The 21,303-nt window shown below is 40.6% G+C and overlaps 1 protein-coding gene across 1 annotated transcript in view; it reads right to left on the reverse strand.

The window, feature by feature from the left end:
- LOC102730486 (FRAS1-related extracellular matrix protein 1) overlaps nt 1-19,838 on the reverse strand; it is a 43,825-nt gene extending 23,987 nt beyond the window's left edge. The window contains 5 exon segments of the mRNA XM_081803005.1: nt 2,414-2,583; nt 12,275-12,419; nt 13,150-13,348; nt 19,358-19,789; nt 19,791-19,838. Coding sequence (XP_081659131.1) covers nt 2,414-2,583; nt 12,275-12,419; nt 13,150-13,348; nt 19,358-19,789; nt 19,791-19,823 — 979 coding nt within the window. The 5' untranslated portion in view covers nt 19,824-19,838.
- Between the last annotated feature and the right edge of the window lie 1,465 nt (nt 19,839-21,303).

The raw sequence follows: 21,303 nt of genomic DNA on the forward strand, positions 1-21,303 counted from the left end.
GATGGACTCTGAAAAACAAACTGAGGGTTCTAGAGGGGAGGGGGGTGGGAGGATGGGTTGGCCTGGTGGTGGGTATTGAGGAGGGCACGTTCTGCATGGAGCACTGGGTGTTGTGCACGAACAATGAATCATGGAACACTTCATCTAGAACTAATGATGTAATGTATGGGGATTAACATAAGAATAAAAAAAATTAAAAAAAAAAAAAAAAAAAAAAGAATAGTGTCCTTGGGGCGCCTGGGTGGCTCAGTCATTAAGCATCTGCCTTCGGCTCAGGTCATGATCCCGGGGTCCTGGGATCGAGTCCCACATCGGGCTCCCTGCTCGGCGGGAAGCCTGCTTCTCCCTCTCCCACTCTTCCTGCTTGTGTTCCCTCTCTCGCTGTCTCTCTTTCTGTTAAAAAATAAATAAAATCTTAAAAAAAAAAAAAAAAGAATAGTGTCCTTGGGGGCGCCTGGGCTCAGTCATTGGGCATCTGCCTTCAGCTCAGGTCATGGTCCCAGGGTCCTGGGATCGAGCCCTCCATCGGGCTCCCTGCTCAGCGGGAGCCTGCTTCTCCCTCTCCCACTCCCCCTGTGTGTGTTCCCTCTCCTGCTGTGTCTCTCTCTGTCAAATGAATAAATAAAATCTTTAAAAAAAAAAAAAGAATAGTGTCCTTGGCTAGTGTGAAAAAGAAGTCATCAGATGAGAATGCGGTGTAAGCATGAGAGGTAGCTGTTACTTCGCCCTTTTTTAGACATTTAAGATGATCAAGAACGTGGGTTCCTCTATTTCTTCACTTTCATACAAAGAAATGAAGCGCACCATGGAAAACTTCAAAGTTCCTATTTTTATGGCTTTAGACATTCCCTCCGTTCGTCACCAAGGGCCCTAAGACCTGCGAATGGGTCTGCAGTGGAAACATCGTCTGAAGAGGGTACTTCCTCCTAAGCTTCCATTTGCACTTTGCGCACAATGCCAAGGCTCCTCCTGAACAGCCTCACATTGTGAAAAGGTGGCCCATTGTACACCTGTAGCCACCATATGCAGGAAGTTACATTTCCCTGCATGACTCTTGCACATGCAATTACTTGGTATTTTACCACCACTGAGTTGACAGAATCCTATGTGGGAAAAGGAACGGTCTGCAGCAGGCTGGTGGGAGCAATCAGCTCCGTGAAGGTGCACGATTCAAACCAAGGCAAATAACACAGGGAAACGTGCTTTCTCTTCCTCTGCTTCTGGTCAAGCAGCCAATATGCTCTGGTATGGAGTGGCACCTGTGCTCTGGGTGGAGCTGTCCCTGAAGCCTCAGGGCCATATTGGATGAAGGCCTGCACACTCAGTGGGCAGGTTCGCGGTATGCATTAAGCCGAAGTAGACAAAAGGTTCCATGTCAGGCCACATATGTTCTTTCTACCTGGCCAGGTGAATGGTATGTGGCCCCAAACTCTAGACTGGGGCATATGGTGCTTTCTAGAAACAACCAAAGCGTTATTTAAAAACCATTCAGGCAGACTTCTCTTTGCATGAACAATCTGCTGGGAAATTATAGGGCATACCAAGTTGTCTAATGTTTCACTAGCAATAAAGCACCCACAGATCTGGGAAAAAGAGTCTATGCCCCCTGGAAAGATAAATACCAAATGCAGATATGGCAGAATTTAGGTGCACAAGGTTCTGAGGGTGATTTGAATGTATTATTATAATGGAGAATAAACTGAGATGGCCATTTTTTCCAGAAGCTAATATCACTGCCTCTTTCATGGGATTGAGGAGCGGAGTCTCCAAGGCTCATTCACCATTGTTGGTTGGTGAAAACTTTTCAAGCTGTCATTCTCTTGAAGTGTTACTGTGATAATGACTCCTAAAAAGACCCTTCAATTCTAGAAGCCATAAGTTGTGCTCCATGGTCTATGCTGAAGGAAAGGAATAACAAGCTGACTAATCTAAAAGTGATTCCTGAATATTCTTTATATTTTGGAGGCCTGGATTGATAGGTGTGCTCCTAATTTTAACTTGGGTGACTCTTAAGATAAGTTTGTCCTTGATTTTCCTCATCCACTAAGACCATAGGAAGTGATCCTGGTGGCACACTAAGAGAAATCCTTCTGGGGGCTGAAATTTGTTCTGGGACCTCACAGAAGGTCTTGCATACAATTTTTCTCTTCCAAAGCAGAGTTTGGCTCGATTTACTAGGTTGGATGTATCTCCCTGTAAAGTCAAACTTCAGGACTTAATGACTAGATTTAAAAACTAAAAATGGGTTTGAAATACCATATCTAGGAGCGAGTGAAGCTAGATAAAGGGTGGAAGGATAAGAAAATGTTAGGTGTAGAATCTCTAAAATAATGTGCTAATCCTGCAATTTGCAATTTCCTTGGTTACTTTGGTTTCCTTTTTAAGAAAATAATCAAAGGCACCAACCAGGAACCCAAGTTTTAGCCTGACAGTTTATATTTTAGAGCTGTTACCTTTACACTCACGAAGGCTGAGTCCATGGAATATCCCCTTCTGGTAATTTCCAAGGGCAACATGCCCACATTCTCGCAGACCTCATATTCAGTCTGTGACCATTCAATATGAGACCACTTCAATTCCAAACTGTGCATGAAAGGAAAAGAAAAAGGAAAATCATTTTTTAAAAATGCACAGTAAATGCCTTTAGGGATCCTCTGCTTGGTAGGAGATTGAATCGCTGGTTCATATCCTGGTGACAGACGTGGTTCATCAACCTACACCAGTGCTAAAAATTCCTTATGCTTATTTGATACATTTTAGCTCAAAAAGAACTTTTACTAACAATCTCATCTGATGCTTACAACAATGCCATGAGTTAGAAAGAGTAAGTATTAGAGTTCTATTTTACAAATGCAGAAACTAAGGTTAAAAGGCTGTCAGAGGGACTCAAACATGAGTCCTCTGAAGGGGCAAAGGAATCAGGAGCAGTGAAGTTCAAGGAGACATTTATTTATGGAAAGGACATTGATAGGAAATCTTCTCTCTTACTTTTTGGCCTTCACGGGTATATGAAGAACTGTTCCAGACTTAGACCTTCTCTGAACTTGGGTTCAATTTAATAACTAGTTATCTTTCAGGATGTGCCTTGGAATTACAATATGCATGGGTTTTATAACCATTATCTGTTCCTTCTTCTGTTCATATAAAAGGGCTGACTGACATGTAGTTTGGATGCAGCAATACAACTGAAAAAACCTGATAAATAGGGGGTGGTCTTTTTGACACAGTAGATTTAGTGAGCCCAACATTGGGTGGAAACTGTCTACTTTACTCCTCATAATATAGAAACTTTCCTTTTCTTTTTCAGAAAACTGGAGAAAATCAGAGTCACAGGTGGAGAGGACACAGGCAATCTTCACAATGATCATTTAACACACTTCCGTCATTTTGTTTCTCTCATTTTCCTTCCATTCTACATCTGCAAACCCCTCAGTGGTTGCCTTACTATATCCCCAATCTTTCAATTGGATGTAGGCTCTTTCTTCTAGATTTTTTTTTAAAGATTTTATTTAGTTATTTGACAGAGACACAGCAAGAGAGGGAACACAAGCAGGGGGAGTGGGAGAGGGATAGGCAGGCTTCCCACAGAGCAGGGAGCCCGATGCGGGCGGGGCTCGATCCCAGGACCCTGAGATCAGGACCTGAGCCAAAGGCAGCTGCTTAACAACTGAGCCACCAGGTGCCCCTCTTCTAGATTTCTTAATGCATATTTTTTTACAATTTTTTTCTCACACAACTAGAAATTCTGGGTGCCGCCATGTAGAGTATGGGTTTCACGGGGTTTTCCAGGCTTTGCTGGGGGTCCCCAGCATATAAGAGCATATTCATATTAGAGTAAGTTTATCCCCTAATATCCACTTCGTGTCTTTGCACCAATCACGTCACAGTCACATACTCTAAGTTCACCAGCAAGGTAAACTCAATAGCACTGTCTGTTACCCCAAGGACCATGGGCTAGAGCAGCAAGGTAGTGTGGGAGCATGGAATCATGGCAGAGGTTCATGAATCTATATAAACATACATGTTTATTCAATCAATACATATGAAATTGTTACTGGCATGCTGGGCTTCATAAAATTTTGACTTGAAAACAGAATCCTTGTATAAGAAATACTGGGATCCTCATGGGTCTTCGATGTGACTGAATTCAAATCTGGCATGGAGCAGTCAAGAAATAAAGAAATAAATGGCTATGCTTAAAGAATCACAAGATAACACACAACCGAGGCTATTATAAATACCAATAAAAATAACATGTGGCAAAGAATTCCTAAAGGACCCCACTAAGTGAGAAGGGGGAAAAAAATCAACAAGATGGATTGGGGCAAAGGACAGAAAGATGAAACAGGAAGGCAGAAGAGCAGTGGGAATGAGTGAAATAAAGATGGGTGGATTTCACCTAAGTCTCAATAAGGTTTAAATTAGTTTCAATGTCCAATCTTCTGAGAACCCATCCATCCATCCGCTGCTAATGGGAACTATGACAAGCAAAAATTCATCAACGTCACTCTGCAGATCCAGGTGACCTCAAGGCCTAAAGCTAAATGCAATTTGATTGCTGATCTAGATCCATAAAGGGACCACACAGAGTGCTGTTCAGCTTCAAAGCATAAAGGGCTTTGGTGTTTGGGAAAGTGCGTGCATTTCCCTGATGCATGATTAGAATGCTGCATACTGCTTACAGGGTAAGGTTGTCATTACACAATGTTGTAGTTTCTTTTCTTAAAACTCCTCACTACAAATAATAAAGATCTATTGAAAAACCACGAAATTAAGCCATGCTATATACTTTCTAGAAAAACATCTAAATCACGAAGCACATGCACTTCCATAGGGTAGGTATCACACATGTTTTGAATGTGTTTGGTTTTTACAGTACTGAATTTGAGATCTTTCTATTGCTGAGGCTTGTTGCTTAAATTCTACGCAAACACCTGAGGGAAAAGAGAAATTCCACCTGCAAGAGGTCACACAACTGCATGCTGGGCATCATGTAGACAACCAGATGCAGGAGCCCATGAGAGAAATTTGGAAAGCTCTGGATGTGTAGGGGTCATGCAGACAAGGCTTGGGTTGAATCTTCACATTTTAACCATCCCTCCCTTGTCCTATTGCCATTGGGCAAATCTCAATCTAAGGTCAGAAATGAAGTTTACGAACACACTTTATGTGAAACACACATGGCGATCATTTCAAGTCATTTAGCAAGAAGTGAGAATTCCTTAAAGCCCCAGGTCATGGTTTCTAACCTGGACACTATTGGCTTTGGGACCAGATAGTTCTTTGTGGCTGAGCTGTCCTGTGCATTGTAAGATGCTTAGCATCATCCCTGGCCTCTGCCCACTAGATGCAGTCACATCAGCCCCTCCAGTCAAAACTGCTTCCCGAAATTTTCAAATGTCCCTGAGGCGTAAGTCATCCTCAGTTGAGAAACATTTCCCTCAGTGATTGTGGGGTACTTATCACAACAGGAAATTTGATTTAAGGGGGAAACTAAATTTGAATTCCCAACAATCGCTACTGTGAATGGAAGACATAGGATTGATCAGTGGAGATTAAATCGGATTAGAAGTCACGAGGCTTCTGGTCCCTCTGCCATGCACAAAATGATCTCAAAGTGCAGCACAAGAAAACTGTCTTGCTTTGTTTTGTTTCCTGTCTCCGTTTAATGTCTCTTCTTTTGTTTAACTTCAGCACATATTTTAAATTTACATATTGCCTTGTTATATTTTATATATTCATATAAGCAGTGATATGATTATAAATATTTTAACAATGGACTCTCCAGAGGGAAGATATGTGTGTGTGTGTGTGTTTAATACTGATTTAAGGATGTATAGGACATAATTTATAAGTAGAAATATTAGATATACTACACTTTTATTGTAGATTTCACATAATCAGCTGATTCTTAGATAACATTTTTGTTGACATTCCTCTAACTTTTGCTATGAATATTAAGAAAAGCCATTTAAATAACCAATTTAAAATTGCAATCCAGGGATGCCTGGGTGGCTCAGTCAGTTAAGCATCTGCCTTTGGCTCAGGTCATGATCCCAGGGTCCTGGGATCGAGCCCCACATCAAGCCCCACATCAAGCCTCACATCGAGCAGGGAGCCTGCTTCTCCCTCTCCCCCTCCTCCCCGCTTGTGATCTCTCTCCCTCTCTTTCTCTCTCTCTCTCTCTCTAAAAAAGAAATGAGATCTTTAAAAAAAAATAAAAAGTAAAAAATAAAATTGTAATCCATCCCTAAAGCCCAGCATCTGTGATCCCCCTTATCCTGACCAACTTTTTCATTTTCCAAAGTAGTATCATGTAGAACAGGCTATTTAATTTATTTAGATATGAAGTATGCTCCCAAGTAAACAGGGGCCTTTGGTTCACTGATGTATTCCCAAGTCCCCTGGAGATTGGCTGGAAAACAGTAGGTGCTCAATAGATATTTGTTCAATGAATGAAGGGACCTTGTTTAATCACTGTTTCCCAAGCTAAGTTGATCACCGAAACCTTTCGTCTCCCTGGCCCTATTAACATCATATTTCACAAAATTTGAAAAAATGCTAGGATAGATGATCCTCACGTGTTCTTTCTAGTCCTTACTCTGGATTCTTTAGCTATGATTGTACTTTATATTAGAGTATCGAGAAAGGATGGTGTTGACAAAAGAGCACTGGACCATAAAGCATGATTGCTTAACACACACCTATGGTATTTTCTGAGTATGTGCATGATTCTCAGCATTTGGCAATGTCTAGGGACAGCTTTGATTGTCACAGCTGGGAGGAGGGCGATAGTGGCGTTTCATGGGTAGAGACGAGGGATGCTGTAAACAGCATGCAATGCACAGGACACCCTGCCTGCCCCAGCTCACCCCCAGCCCGTGACAAAGAATTACCTGGCCCAAACTGTCAATAGTGTTGCTGTAAATGTTTATATATATATATATATATATATTTTTTTTTTTTTTCCTGATACTTCATTTTGTGGCTACTTGAGTCATTTATATGAAGAAACAATTAACTGAAAGACTTGGGATTAAAACCCCAGTTTGGGATTTGGGACATTAATCTAGGTTAACAAGAGTGTGTGAAAAAGGCACTTAGTTGTTCTATGCCTCAGTTTCCTCACTTCCCAAAGTGTAAATAATGATGAGTCTGTACTTCAAAGGGCTTAAATGAGCCTTAATGAATACTCATTAAGTATTTTGAGTTTCTCAGTGAAAGGTTTTATAAAAGCTAAAATTGTGATTAAATTATTCTTCCAACTAGATCTTCATGTATTATCAAGTAGCATATGACTTAAGAAAATTGAAAGGCTAAAAAATATTGTTCCGAGTATTCTACAACTTATCAATTCAGAAAGGATGTTATTAATCTCCATAATCTCATGCTAGGAACACCTGTGTTTTCCATTTTGTCTTTCTCTTGTGGTAATGAGAAAACAGTGTTTAGCCAGAAGGCAGCACACTAAGCACCCAAAACAAGTGCTTTACAGTCAGACACATCTTGCAACCACTTATTAGTGTGTGATTCTGGTCAGTTACCCAGTCTCCCGAGGTCTCAGTTTTCATTAGCTTTAAAATGAGAATTATACTCATGTCAAATGATGAAAATTAAAATTCGTTTATATGTATAGAGTGCTTAATAAGCACCATTTCCCTTTCCTTCTTCTGCGCTTTCTTCAATCTATCCGGAGACAAACACTCCAACTTCCGGCTTGCAGGTAACGTGAAATCTTTACCTCACCAAGAGTTTCAACCTCTTCCCCTGAAAGGTGTTTCATAAAAGTTGCTAAAGCATCACGGGGTGTGCCTGTTAGAAATTCCTTTGCTGTCTGATCTCTATTTGTCCCTTCTCTTTCAAAGCCAGGAGTGAATAAGGTGAGCCAGAGGGAGGAGAAGAATCAGTCCTTGGAATCGTGCAGCAGCTGGAGAAGCGACCCAGAGCGATGAAGAATTTCAGCACGGGTCAACTTTTCTTTTGAAGTTCACTTTTTGTCCCCAGTGAGAACATGAAAGAGATCAATGCAGGAGATGCGTGAAGAAACTGCCTTGGTCAGAAGCTGGCTGCATTCTGTGGTCTGCGAAGGCATTTTTCGAACAGTGTGAGTTCTATGTAGCTGAGTTTGGGAGCTCTGCGGACCATCTTGAGATGGGAGCGGGGCTAGAGAACCGATCCGGCGTGTGAGTGAGTCACGCCAAGGCACAAGCCAATAAGATGAGCGCTCACTCTGAGGTCTCGAGGTCAGGGTTCACTTCCGGCTCTGCCATTTACTCCTTTCGTGACTTCTGGCCAATTACTTAATTGCTTTGAGCCTGCTTTCCTTATCACCCTCAGAGGATTGTATTTTGCAGATTCAATTAGGCAACACATGTGAAAGCACCTAGCACAGTGCCTGAATTTAGGCACTTGGCCAAATCTAAATCTTTATGCAAATTTCCATGAATCTCCGTGTTATAAAATAATTTCTATTTACGATAAAATGTCTCCCAAATGTATTCCATGAACAATTTGTTCCATGAGCTAGTCTGGGGTGGGGTAGTGGTGGTTCTATAGTCAAATCAAGTTGAGATATGCTACATACTATATCCCTGTTGCAGAAATTCCCATAGGAGCATCTCCATGATTCTGGGATGTGATGTAGTTAAAGAGCATGCAAGCTAGCTAGCTAGCAACAACTTGATTAAATCACGATTTCCTAACACCTTTTCTTGTGGAATATCTATTGGCCCTTCAGATTTAATATTCTATAGAAATGTTGCAATAGCAAAAATTTACTAGCAATCAAGATTCTGAACATGGGTCCCTCTTGGTTTTTAAAAGAGCCTCCTTTCTGCTCCAGATTGTACCCAATGTTCCCTTTAGCTTTATTACAGAAGGTTTTCACCCCTCCAAATAAATGGAATATTAATCTATTCATCCTGTCCAAGCCAAACAAGAACATAAAATTACACAAGACTTAGCTTATTGATGAAGAAGCATATTGACTGTTTACTTTGTGAATCATCTCAGAATCGATTTCTAATTAGAGATGGGCCACCAGATGTCTCCAGGACACTTCTTCAAATAGTCAGTCTTGTACTCGTATGAGTGATCAACAGCAATCACCACCACAAGTTACATTTGTCAAAGACTTTAAATGTACAAGATGCTCTCACATGTGTTATCTCATTTGTTTCTCTTAACAAATTGTGGTATCGCCCTCATCTGACAGAAGAGATAACTAAGGCTTGCACAATCACCTAGGTCAATGGCAGACCTGAAGCTCGAGCCCTGTTCTTTGACTCTAAGTCCAGTGGCTTTTTGTTTGTTATCTATGCCATAATTCCCAGTGTGTTGGACATGGAGCACACATTCATACTAATAACTGTAACTTACTTTTTTTTAAAAAAAACCTAAAACATAAACTCCTTGAAGAGTATGGATTCCTCCTTTTTTGCTGCCTAGGTGGCCAATGACTGGAGAGAAAGAAGGGAGATAAAGTTTGCCGCTCCTTTCCCAGGAGGCCAGCTTAGCTGACTTGTTAAGAGAGGACAAGCAGTTCTTTAGTGCAATAAGGAAAACCGTGGACTCGAGAGTCACCCATCCCGGGCCTGAATCCCAGCTCCTTCACTAATTAGTTGCATGAGCCTAGATGAGTCACTTCCTATCTCCGTGTTTCAGTTTTCTCGTGTATAAACTCTGGATTATGATGGTATCTAACTGATTGGTGGTTGTGATGATTAAAGAAGAGCAATGAAGCAGAGTAGAGGGCGCCTGGGTGTCTCATTTGCTTAGTCGTCTTCCTTCAGCTCAGGTCATGATTCCGGGATCCTGGGATCGAGCCGTGCATCAGACTCCTGCTCAGCGGAGAGTCCGCTTCTCCCTCTCCCTCTGTCCCTCCCCCTGCTTGTGCTCTCGCTTGCTCTCTCGCTCGCTCGCTCTCAAATAAATAAACAATATCTTAAAAAAAAAAAAAAGAAAGAAAGAAACAGACTAGAAAACAATTGTACTGCAAATACCTGTTATATATATTGTGCATGTAACTAGGCTCTTGTGGGCTGTTTTGGAAAGATGACTATTCACAACATTGTTTCTTACTGGAATAATGGGCTTCTTGCTCCAAAAACCATCTATTTATAAATGAGGTTAGGGACAATTATACCACTCACAAATTATGAAGGGAAGTGGTGAGTAATTTCTATCTCCCCTTCCTACTCTAAAGAAAACACTATATGTCAGAATCAAATCCAAATGACTTCTGGGTTAACCCCTGGCAGGCATATTTTGCATCATCTTGTTCCGTTGGTTCCAATCATTTCAAGCTGATTTAGAAATCCCTTTAGCAAGGTACATGAAAATTGATATCACAGAAGCAGGAGTCTATTTAAAATAGCCTCAATTAAGGTTATAAATTCTTCTGTGACCCTCCTATGAATTTGAGAATTACTTAACAACATAAATCGTCTTCAAAAGCAATGTCCTTTGTAACAATGAGGAATGAAAAGGGTGTGCAGTTGAAGCAGCATCAATCTAGCATCACTGCGGGAGAAAAAAAGTTCTGGCAGCCAAGCTACGTTCACATGTGGAGGCGCAGCAGTGAGCATTAGGTCACCAACAAGTCCGGTCCATAGTCCTATTCTTTAGTTGAATTATTAAAAAGCAAATGTAATCAATTTATTAATGATTTTGGAGCAGGACTTTTTTTCATTTTCTTGAGAACTGGAAGACACTCGTCTGAAATTGCAATTTGGTAATATATTTTCTATAAAGAAATTTTCTATAAAGTAATGCCAAGGAATCATTTCTCTTGGACAAGATCAGTTAATGGGTGGCGGTCCTCCATTTTAATTTTATAAACTCATGATTATATTTTTTTTTCTTTTTTTTTATTCTTATGTTAATCCCCATACATTACAGCATTAGTTTTAGATGTAGTGTTCCATGATTCATTGTTTGTGCATAACACCCAGTGCTCCATGCAGAACGTGCCCTCCTCAATACCCATCACCAGGCTAACCCATCCTCTCACCCCCCTCCCCTCTAGAACCCTCAGTTTGTTTTTCAGAGTCCATCGTCTCTCATGATTATATTTTAATGGCAAAGCCCAGGTCTTCCTTATTCATGCCTATTTCCTCAGCATCTAGTACTGTGAACCTGGCATATGATAGCCACTCAATAAAAATCTGTGAATGCTATGAATCTGAGCCAGGTACTACCCTTTATCAGGGCAGATGGAGGCGGGACTCCGGGAATGAATTTTGCTGAGGATACATTTTTCTAACAATGACTATAGAGACCTCTGCTGGCAATTGTTGGAACTACAATTCAGGGTCAGAAAAACTAAGAATGGCGAGAACAGAGGTGATTTTGTTTTCTTCCTTTGTCCATATTCTGTCATAAAAGGTCCAGAAAGGGGCTGTACCGCTTACGGTGTGTGGTTTTACGAGGTTACAGCAAACACTGAAATTTGGATAAATGAGCAACTTTTCTATGAGAGGACTGGGAAGGGTGTCAAATTTTAAAAGAAAAACACAGCATAAGGAGAATCGGACTCTGATTAACATTTCTGTGATTATCTGATAACTGGTAAGTTATTAAAGCTCTACATTCAAGAGAAATTTAGAACAGGGGCCCAGTCAGAAATATTAGGATGGTTCATCTTGTTCATTGTGAGGATGTTACCCTTGTTGTACATTTCATACAATTTCGAAGTGTCCCTTAGTATTTTTCCAAGTCTATTTTCCCTTTTACACTGTCTTCATCTTACCTGTGATCTGTTTATTAATTTATAGAAGCAGTCACAAGTAATCATTTGGGAGGTTTTTTTGTTTGTTTGTTTCTTTGGAGGTAAGAGATGTTTTGCGGACCCTTCCTGACTACCCCATTCTTCCTGCTGTAGGTATTTTCAAAGACTGGTTACTAACACAGTCCTAGAGTGACCTCTTGCTGCACGATTTGTCCATGAGCCTGCAAGCTCAGTCCTGGATGTGAGTGAATTATCAAGACAGAAACCGCTCTGTGTGCAAAAGTATATGCATTTACATGAGTAATATGAGTGATCCAGCACTCTATACCTTAACTTTTTAATATTCCCATACCCTATAAGGCTACTGGCTTTCCCATTATCATACATTAGAAAGAAAACTCTTTCTCCAAAATAAATTCGATGTGAGCTTCTAAAATGGCCTACCAATTGATCTTTGGATTTTGTTTGAAAAGAATATTTCACGTTCATAATCAGATACATTCTGGACATTATGTATAAGACCACTAAATAAGCAAAATCATTTACATTTGAGGAGTCGCAGAGTTCCCTGTGGGGTCCATGATTTGAAATTCCATGATATCTGAATTCACTTCCAAAGATGGGTTAATGATGTAAAGAATGGTCTTACTGTTTAAGTCCTTTTGGATAAATTTCTCATGGATAAATTCACCTACAAGAAAGAAAGGAATGAATTTCAAGGGGAGTCAAACAAAATATTAAGTAAAAGCTGATAAATTATATGGCTATTTTATTTTAAGCACAGCTTTAAAAACAGCCGAAGTATATATTTTTAAAGAAATTAACATTATTGCAAGCATCTTAAAACTCATATGCAATAAGCTTAAATTAGCTTTAAAATTTACTTTGGCTCAGAAATATTGTGCCTTAAAGAAAATATAAAAATAGAGGGAAAGTAGGAAGATACAGTAATAAAATCTCTAATTCTGTGCCATCCTTTTTAGTGACATATTTTGATCATTGTCTTCATAAAGCAGAAATAATATACAATCCAGAGAAACCATTATACCCCTCCCAATTTTTTTTTTTTGTTAATGAACTGACAACATTTAGAATTCCTGATAAAAAGAAAATTAGTCACAAGTATGAAATGGGTCCTGACGCTGTGTGTTCCTCTGAATATATTATAATCTGGATGTTAAAAAGAATTGTAAACAATAAACAGCTGTGTATCGGTATTTGATTCTCCCATTCAAGATGAATTTTGGAAAGCTCAGCCTCAAACCCTCTTTAGCACCAATACTGATTTATAAACTGCACCTATCAGTAAGCCCTGGGGAATGTTTACCAAATGGGCCTACACTTAATTAAATTACTCTCTAGCTTTGCCAGCTATGGGGTATTTTAAGATGAGCAATTACAAGGATTAAGGAAGGCAGTACCTGTTGTGTTCTCCAGATGTCCATGTTGGGGGCCTCGTAAAATCTTAAAGATGATCAGATCATCATCGGTGTCAGGGTCTGATGCCTTCAACACGTGGGAAGTGAGGTAAATCCCGTAACAGCCATTTTTCAGGAGCCCCACTTGAGAAGGGGAATTCAAGTGTGTGATGTAGGGGGCTGTTTTGTCCAACTGGTCAACCTGGATAGTCAATAATTATGTACAATCTTATACAAAGGTTTCTCATCTCCAAGCAACATAGGGTCTTAATGGTTAACAATGATAATCTATCCCAAATTTCAGATTCCTTACCCTCCTCATTTGTTCATTTCTGCTAAAGGCTGGCTCGTTCACAGTATCCTCGGTAAATATCATAATGCCTGGAACAAAGGCTAACTTTCCATTGTAAACTTTGACCCAGCTTTGTTAATGGTCCATTGTCTGGCTCTCCTATTAGGACATAATCTCCCTGATGGCAGACATCATGTCTCCACCCCTACCCCTCCCTTTATTCCCTGCACCTGGCATAGCGCCTGAACCGGAAGAGCAGCTCAAGGGATACTTGTTGAATGAATACATTAAAATCGACCCAAAAATTGTACTGCAAACTTAACATTAGCTCCAGAGGAGGATTCTTCCATTTTCCCAGTATTTGGTGATATACAGAAATAAGCTTATAAAGATATACATAAGGATATGCATCACGAATGCATTGAACGTTTTGGGGGCACGTCTTTGCTCAAATGGCATAAATGTTAGATAAAAAACAGAAACACTGGGGCGCCTGGGTGGCTCAGCTGGTTAAGCATCCAACTCTTGATCTCAGAGTTGTGAGATCGAGCCCTGAGTCGGCTCCACACTGAGCATGGAGCCTGCTTAAGATTCTTTCTCTCCCTCTCTCTGTCCCTCCCCTCCCACTCACACACACTCTCTCTCTCTTAAAAAAAAAAACCCAGAAATACTTAAGAAAAAATTGAAAAGTGATTATTTATAGGCATTTGTGTATTTAATTCACTGAGGATGAGAACCAGGTAACTAAACAGGTAGACTCGATTTGCAAAAATACTGAGTGGATGGGCAACTGCTCATGAGTGCAAGAGGCACAGAGGCTCAAGCACGGCAAAAGGCCTCACTCAGGTATGGTATGAAGCTCGGTCCATCTTGCAAATGACTGTTGGAAGTTAGGGAAGGAGCAGGTTTGAATGGAGAAGCACAGTTCACCACTCATACTGGAAAACAAGTATGGGACCATGGTCTCCATTCCTATTACTCCTAACCATTCAATTCTTAACTTCATTTATCCCAGAATGATACTGTAGTAAATCTCGGTTCACCCTAGCTAAGTAAAGAGTAAGTGCCATGATAAGACTTGTAGAGTCTTGTATGGGATGATATATAGGATGATGTAATAAACTATTATTCAGCTATTTTAAATACCGAGGTAGGAGGAATTGAAAATAAATAATTTCTACAACTGAGTGTGAACTGGTAAAAAAAAAACAACAACAACAACAAAAAAACCCAGTAAGTTGTAGAATAGGAGATGACTATAGTACCATTTTTGTTCATCTATATGTTCATACAGACATAGACAAAATTCTGGGAGCATTTACACAAACCTGTTCAGTTGTCTTGGGGTGGGGGAAATATCAGGCTTCATTATGTATTTCTATATGGAATTTTCTAACAACCAAATATTTTTTTCCCTCTCAGGTTAGCAAGGTTCTTTTTTTACTTACAAAAATAATCATACATCATGTTGGTAACTGTTTAGAGGCGCAGGCATTTTTATCTTTTGCTGGAGGGGTGCAAATTAGTGAAAATTTTAAATTTGGCATATATATATATGTATATAATGTATATATACGCTGATCAAAACTTCCACTTTTTTGAGTATGTCCTGCAGAAATAATTAGATATGTACACAAAATGTGTGCGGGTATACATACATATATATATATACACATATATACATATATATGTTCATTAAATATAATTTATAATAGCAATTAACAAAAAAATCCATAAAACTATAAGTCCAACAGCGGATTTATAAACCATCTCTACCTGACACTGAACGCTATTCAACCTTTAAAAATTATGTTTTCAAGAAAGATCTAATGACATTAGGAAATTTTTATAACATCATGAAGAGTAGAAACAGGCAATATGCTTGATAGTACATATAATATCCTCCCTTTTTTTTTTAATTGCACAGCATAAAAGAATGAAAGGAAGCCACCAAAAGTAGTTATCTTTGTTTTGTTTGTTTTTTGCTTTTTACGATTTTATTTATTTGAGAGAGAGCCAGAGAGAGTACAAGCAGGGGGAGAGGCAGAGGGAGAGAGAGAAGCAGACTCTCCACTGAGCAGGGAGCCTGACTTGGGGGCTCATTCCAGGACCCCGGGGATCGTGACCTGAGCCGAAAGCAGACGCTCAACTGACTGAGCCACTCAGGTGCCCCAAAAGTAGTTATCTTTGAGTGGTATGATTATGAAGGATTTTTCTTTCTTGTCCCTTTCTGTAGCTTATGAATTCTTTACAATAAACAATTATTTTACAAATAAAAAAAAGCAACAACAATTTTCAAAAGTTACAGTCATTCTCTTCTCCTAAAAAGTGTGCATGACAACCTCAGAGCTATGCAACTGGGTGGGAGGCAGGGAGTCAAATAGTTATCATGGCCTTTTGGGGGAGAAGCCCCTTCAACCATGATGGCCAGTAGGCCAGTAAGAGGGATGGTGAATGGCAGGTGAGAAAAATAAAAATACTCGGAGCCATGAAAGAAATCCTCAATGTTACAACGAGCTGAGTGCAGATGTGGGGTTTTTTTTTATGTTGTATTTTCCTTAAAATCAAAAGTGCTACAAAAGGAATAAATGGCTGTTGTGATCATTTGTTTTAAAAATATTTTTTAAAATATATATATTTTTATATATATATTTAATTTGTTTATATTTAAATCTTTATATAAATATAATTTATATATTTTTTATATTAAAATTTTATTATATATTTAATATATGTTAAAATATTTAATATATTTAAAATATATTTTTAAAAATAAAAACTCTGGTTACATGGTCTCCTATTGTGTCTTTGGTCACACCTGCCCCTAGTCTCATTAAACTTCTTCAAAAATAGGTCTTCTGGCTTAGTAGATCAGAAGCATTTGAAAATATTGGAGTCCAAGGCATTTTTTTTTTTTTTAAAGAAAAAAGGCTACATCCTTTGAGAACTTGGGTTCACTGAAAATCATCCCAGACACGCGCAAACCATAGAAAGCAGTGACACTGGTCCTTCCTCCCTCACCACCAGCCCCATCCCCATTTAGAGAAGAGTACAAGACTCACTGCAGCAAGACTGCAGTGTCCCGGTCAGACAGCGGTGATTTCCTACAACATGGATGTCAGGCTGGGCACGCTGGTATCAGCAGAACGCAGCTGTGTTTTACCCTTGTGAAGTCCCGCGGCTTTGCCCTCGGTTCCACTCAGGATGGGACCATAAGAGTGGTGCGCCCCCGCTTGGGAGATTTATTTGGACAAACTCGTGACTCAGTGGTGGACAGTAGATCGTCTTACCAAAGAAGCTCTTGAAGGCAAGAGACTGAGGGGCACCCGCCACTTAATTCCTAAACTGCCTGACCTCTCTGCTCTGAAAGACCAGAAAATTGGGGGGAATTATGGGAGAAAGTTTGAGGCTTTCCTTATCTACACATAACTGTATTGTATGGCAAAACATACCTCATACTTTGGATGAAAAAGAGTCTTTACAACATATATCCAACACTTTCCTATCAGTAAATTCTGCAACTACCCAAGAGATCACTCTCTCACAATAACCGTGCTCTGTAAGATGAGTGTTGGTGTTGGGACAGGCCTGATTTAAGTTCTGATACTTCTTTATTTATTTTTTTAAGATTTTATTTCTTTATTTGGCAGAGAGACACAGCGAGAGAGGGAACACAAGCAGGGGGAGTGGGAGAGGGAGAAGCAGGCTTCCCGCTGAGCAGGGAGCCCGATGCGGGGCTCGATCCCAGGACCCTGGGACCATGACCTGAGCCGAAGGCAGACGCTTAACGACTGAGCCACCCAGGCTCACCCAGGCTGATACTACTTCTAAATTCTACTCTCTTTTCCTTCTTTACTCTACAGGGTAGGAAGGAACTCTTACGCCCGTACTAGAATGTATAACTCCTATAAATTTGCAGCCAAATAGACTGAGAAAAGTATTACTGGATGGACAGTACAGTGACATTTCTCTACCTAGTGAGAGCAGTGAGGAGTCAGGAAAAAATATATTAATAGATTGAAGAGTGAGATGAGACAAATAACAATTAAAACATATAATTAAAAATAATTTTACAACATACAAAGTACTTCTTTAATACTGTGTCAATGATATCAGTACCTTCTCTCTTCTCCCAGTGCATCATAATTTTATGACATTTTTCTGGGCCTTCCTAGAGCCAAAGACTCATCCAGCATCCACTCTATGTTACCATGACTCCCCACCTTTCTACTCAGATCCCACCTTAGATAGAGACTGTGATTGTTCATTTTATGCATCAACTTTGCTGGCTATGATGCTTCTTGTTTGGTCAAACAGCAGGCTGGATGTTGCTGTGAGGTATTTTTTAGTTGTGATTAACATTTCAGTCGGTTGGCTTTGAGTAATGCAGATTACCCGCCATAATGTGGGTGGGCCTTGGCCAATCAGTTGAAGACCTTAAGAGCAAAGACTGAGGTCCCTTAGATAGGAAGCAATTCTGCCTCCAGACTGCCTTTGGGACTGAGACTTGCAACATCAATTCCTGCTGGGATTTCCATCCTGCTGGCCTGCCTTGCAGATTTTGGACATGTTAGACCCTACAATGGTGAGCCAATTCCTGAAAACAAATCTCTTTTTCCTTTCCTTTTTCTATATACATCCCATTTGTGCTGTTCCCCTGGAAAACGCTGACCAATACAGAGACTAAAGAGAAAGGGAAAATTATGATTATTTTACACAATCAGAAGGTATCCTGCAGTGGCCCGCAGATTTATCTCTTCTACAGTTGGTAGAAGTGGGTAGAACAGGATAAACTACATCGAAAGAGAGTGGATTCAAGGGTGTAAGAAACAGAGCATGCTTGATGTGTTTTGACTAAAAAAAGAAAAACACATTATGCCCTCCCCAAATCATCCTACTAGTCAGCACAACTGTGGCAGAGCAGTGCCAGAGGAAGGGCACAGAACTGCGGATCAGAAAGACTGGGGGTCTTTATATGGTTTTCATCACATTACTGACCTTGTGAACTCCTGAACACCTATTAAATGTGGATAATCAAACTCCCTGAGAAAGAAATGAGCTTTACATGAAGTGGGTCTGACCCACAGCTAACGCTCCAACACTCGTAGCTGCTACAGTTGTTTTCCCCTCATTTCACGTGTAATATTGATGCTGCTTTGTACGTTTTCATGTGTTCAATGGAAAACCGTTATATGCCGGTAGATGATGCGAACCAACAGGCAGCGTCATAATAGTACACTTAGATATTACAACAGTAGGGACAAGATATCGAATATCTAATATATTTCAGGCCATATACTAGTGCCCACCATATCTAATCTGATTTTATTCTCACCACAATACTATAAGGCCTGGTTTTCAAAGGAGGAAAGGTCGAATCAGAAGAGTTAAAGGATTCTCTTAAGGTCATACAGCTAATAAATGGCAAACCTAGTCAATAAATTCCAACCTAGTCAAGTCTGACTCCAAAGCCCATGTTTTCTGCTTCTTTCTGTCTTACCACGGACTCTTGCTCATAGCCTGCATGCAGGCACCGCATCTGTCTTGTCCATATGAATATGTCTGATGCCTTGCATTATTTTGTCCATATTAATATGCCTGGCATGCAGTAGACCCACCGCACAGCACATATTTTAATGAAAGAAGGAAGGTCGGAACGCCTGGGTGGCTCAGTGGGTTAAGTGTCTGCCTCCGGCTCAGGTCATGATCCCAGGGTCCTGGGATCGAGTCCCGCATCGGGCTTCCTGCTCAGTGGGGAGCCTGCTTCTCCCTCTGCCTGTCACTCCTCCTGCTTGTGCTCTCTCTCCGACAAATAAATAAATAAAATCTTTAAAAAAAAAAAAAAGGAAGAAGGAAGGAATAGAGAAAAGTTGTTTTCTCTACATCTGTGCCAATGACCCGTGAGCTTGTCATACTTGCCTGGATGGTGAACGACACAGGCTCTTGGCCCACTCTCCCAGCCACAACAAAGCCTTGGTTCGTCCCATCTGTGGCCACAAAGGTAAAGCAGTCAACCCGGGAGTCCCCTCCCAGGTGCCTGTAGGCCACATCCCTGCTGTCCACATCCCGCTGAGTGAAGTTGTGTTGAAGCAGCTCTGTCCCCCGCAGGTAAAGCTGGCCGTGCTGTGGGAGCTGGGCCAACACAAAGGTGAGCTTCTCCGCTGGGGTGTCAGGGTCGGTCAGCTGGAGGAGGTCAGGGGAAAGCAGGCCTGTGGCGCCTTCGGCCAGTCTCAGCCCCCTGTTCCTGGTCACCACAGGTAAGGCTCTGTCCACAGTCTCCAGTGTGATCTCAAACAGCCCGTGTTTGGTCTGCAGGCCATTGCTGACGAGGAATCTGGCAAAGAGAGGCAAGGGCAGCCTTCAGCATGTAATCTTGTGTCACCATCTACTGGAATGAAATGATAACAATACACACCTTTTACTTAAGGACATGTCGTGCTGGGACTCAAATGAAAACCCAAGGGCAGATCCTTCAGAAGGACACTGGTCTATCTGTTAAACCAGTCACTAGGTAGCACACCAATTACCTACAACATTCTATGCCCAAAAGTATTTTCTCAACACTGGCGGCAGACTCATGTGATGGAGCAGCCTAATTCTGCCAGTGGGATTTCTCAGGCTCGTCAGCATTTAGAATCCCTTGCCCCAAATAGGAATTTCACATACAAGTAGACCCCTTGCATGAGTTTGAAGAGTACATTCATTTTATATGCTTATAATTTTGCAACTGTATTTTCTTTGTAGGCATTTAATAAGGTAAGCTTTTAAGACTGGTGATTGGGGGCCAATCCAATGACTGATTTTGGCTATTTCATTTTATTCATGTATTTTTGTGGTAAATTCCTTCTTTTAAAAAAGATTTTATTTATTTATTTATTTATTTATTTATTTATTTGAGAGAGAGAGAGAGAGCACAAGCAGGGGGAGCAGGAGAGGGAGAATCAGACTCCCCGCTGAGCAGGGAGCCCAATGCAGAACTCGATCCCAGGATCCTGGGATCATGACCTGAACCGAAGGCAGACGCTTAACTGACTGAGCCACCCAGGCATCCCTTCGTGGTAAATTTCTTAACAGCAAATCACTTTACTCAGCCATGTAATCATGCCTAACTCATCTCCCCTCCCCGGGCCTCATTTTCACCCTTCTGGAAAGTAAAAGATTGGACCAGACGATTGCTAAGGACCATCTAACTTTAAAATATCATGTGATGCTCTAATCTCATATTTTTCCTGTGCTTCTACATTTGCCCCTTACAATATATATGGGAGTTACGCTAGACAAGGATTACTTACCTAATTTAAAGAAAAAAAAAATTACGGCAGAAAGGTACACAACGTAGTGGGAGATCATAAGGCAGGTAGGAGACAGAGCTGGGATTAGAACCAGGTTTCTGGACCCCATACCTCCTGCTCTTACAGAGTTTTTAATTCAGGCCAGTTTAACAAACCACAAAGACAGGCTTGTGGTACCTGAGCACCACTGCAGAATGATAAAGAGAAAGCTCAAATGATACCAACTCAAGGTACACAAAATCTCTCACACACCCTTGGATTTGTGATTCCATAATGTGCTTTTGATTTTATTGATCACTAAATCCAGTCCACCCACCACTGCCAATGTCAACACAAAAACCAATCGAAATGATCTTTAGAACATGTCCATGTGTAAGTTTGATTTGAAAGGCAATTGAGAGTATCGTGAAATTAAGCAAACCAAAGGCACTACTGAAACTCCAAAAAGTTAGCAAACCACTACTCCCAAGTGGAGTCGACAAATTCACTGTAGACCAAAGAGGTGTACTTTGAAATAATCATGGAGTTGTATCTGTTAGTTTTTCTCCATGTACTGTGGTTGCTAGAAATATT

This window comes from Leptonychotes weddellii, chromosome 14 (assembly GCF_054177405.1).
Source record: "Leptonychotes weddellii isolate Sample4059 chromosome 14, ASM5417740v2, whole genome shotgun sequence".
In the NCBI taxonomy this organism is placed as follows: domain Eukaryota; kingdom Metazoa; phylum Chordata; class Mammalia; order Carnivora; family Phocidae; genus Leptonychotes; species Leptonychotes weddellii.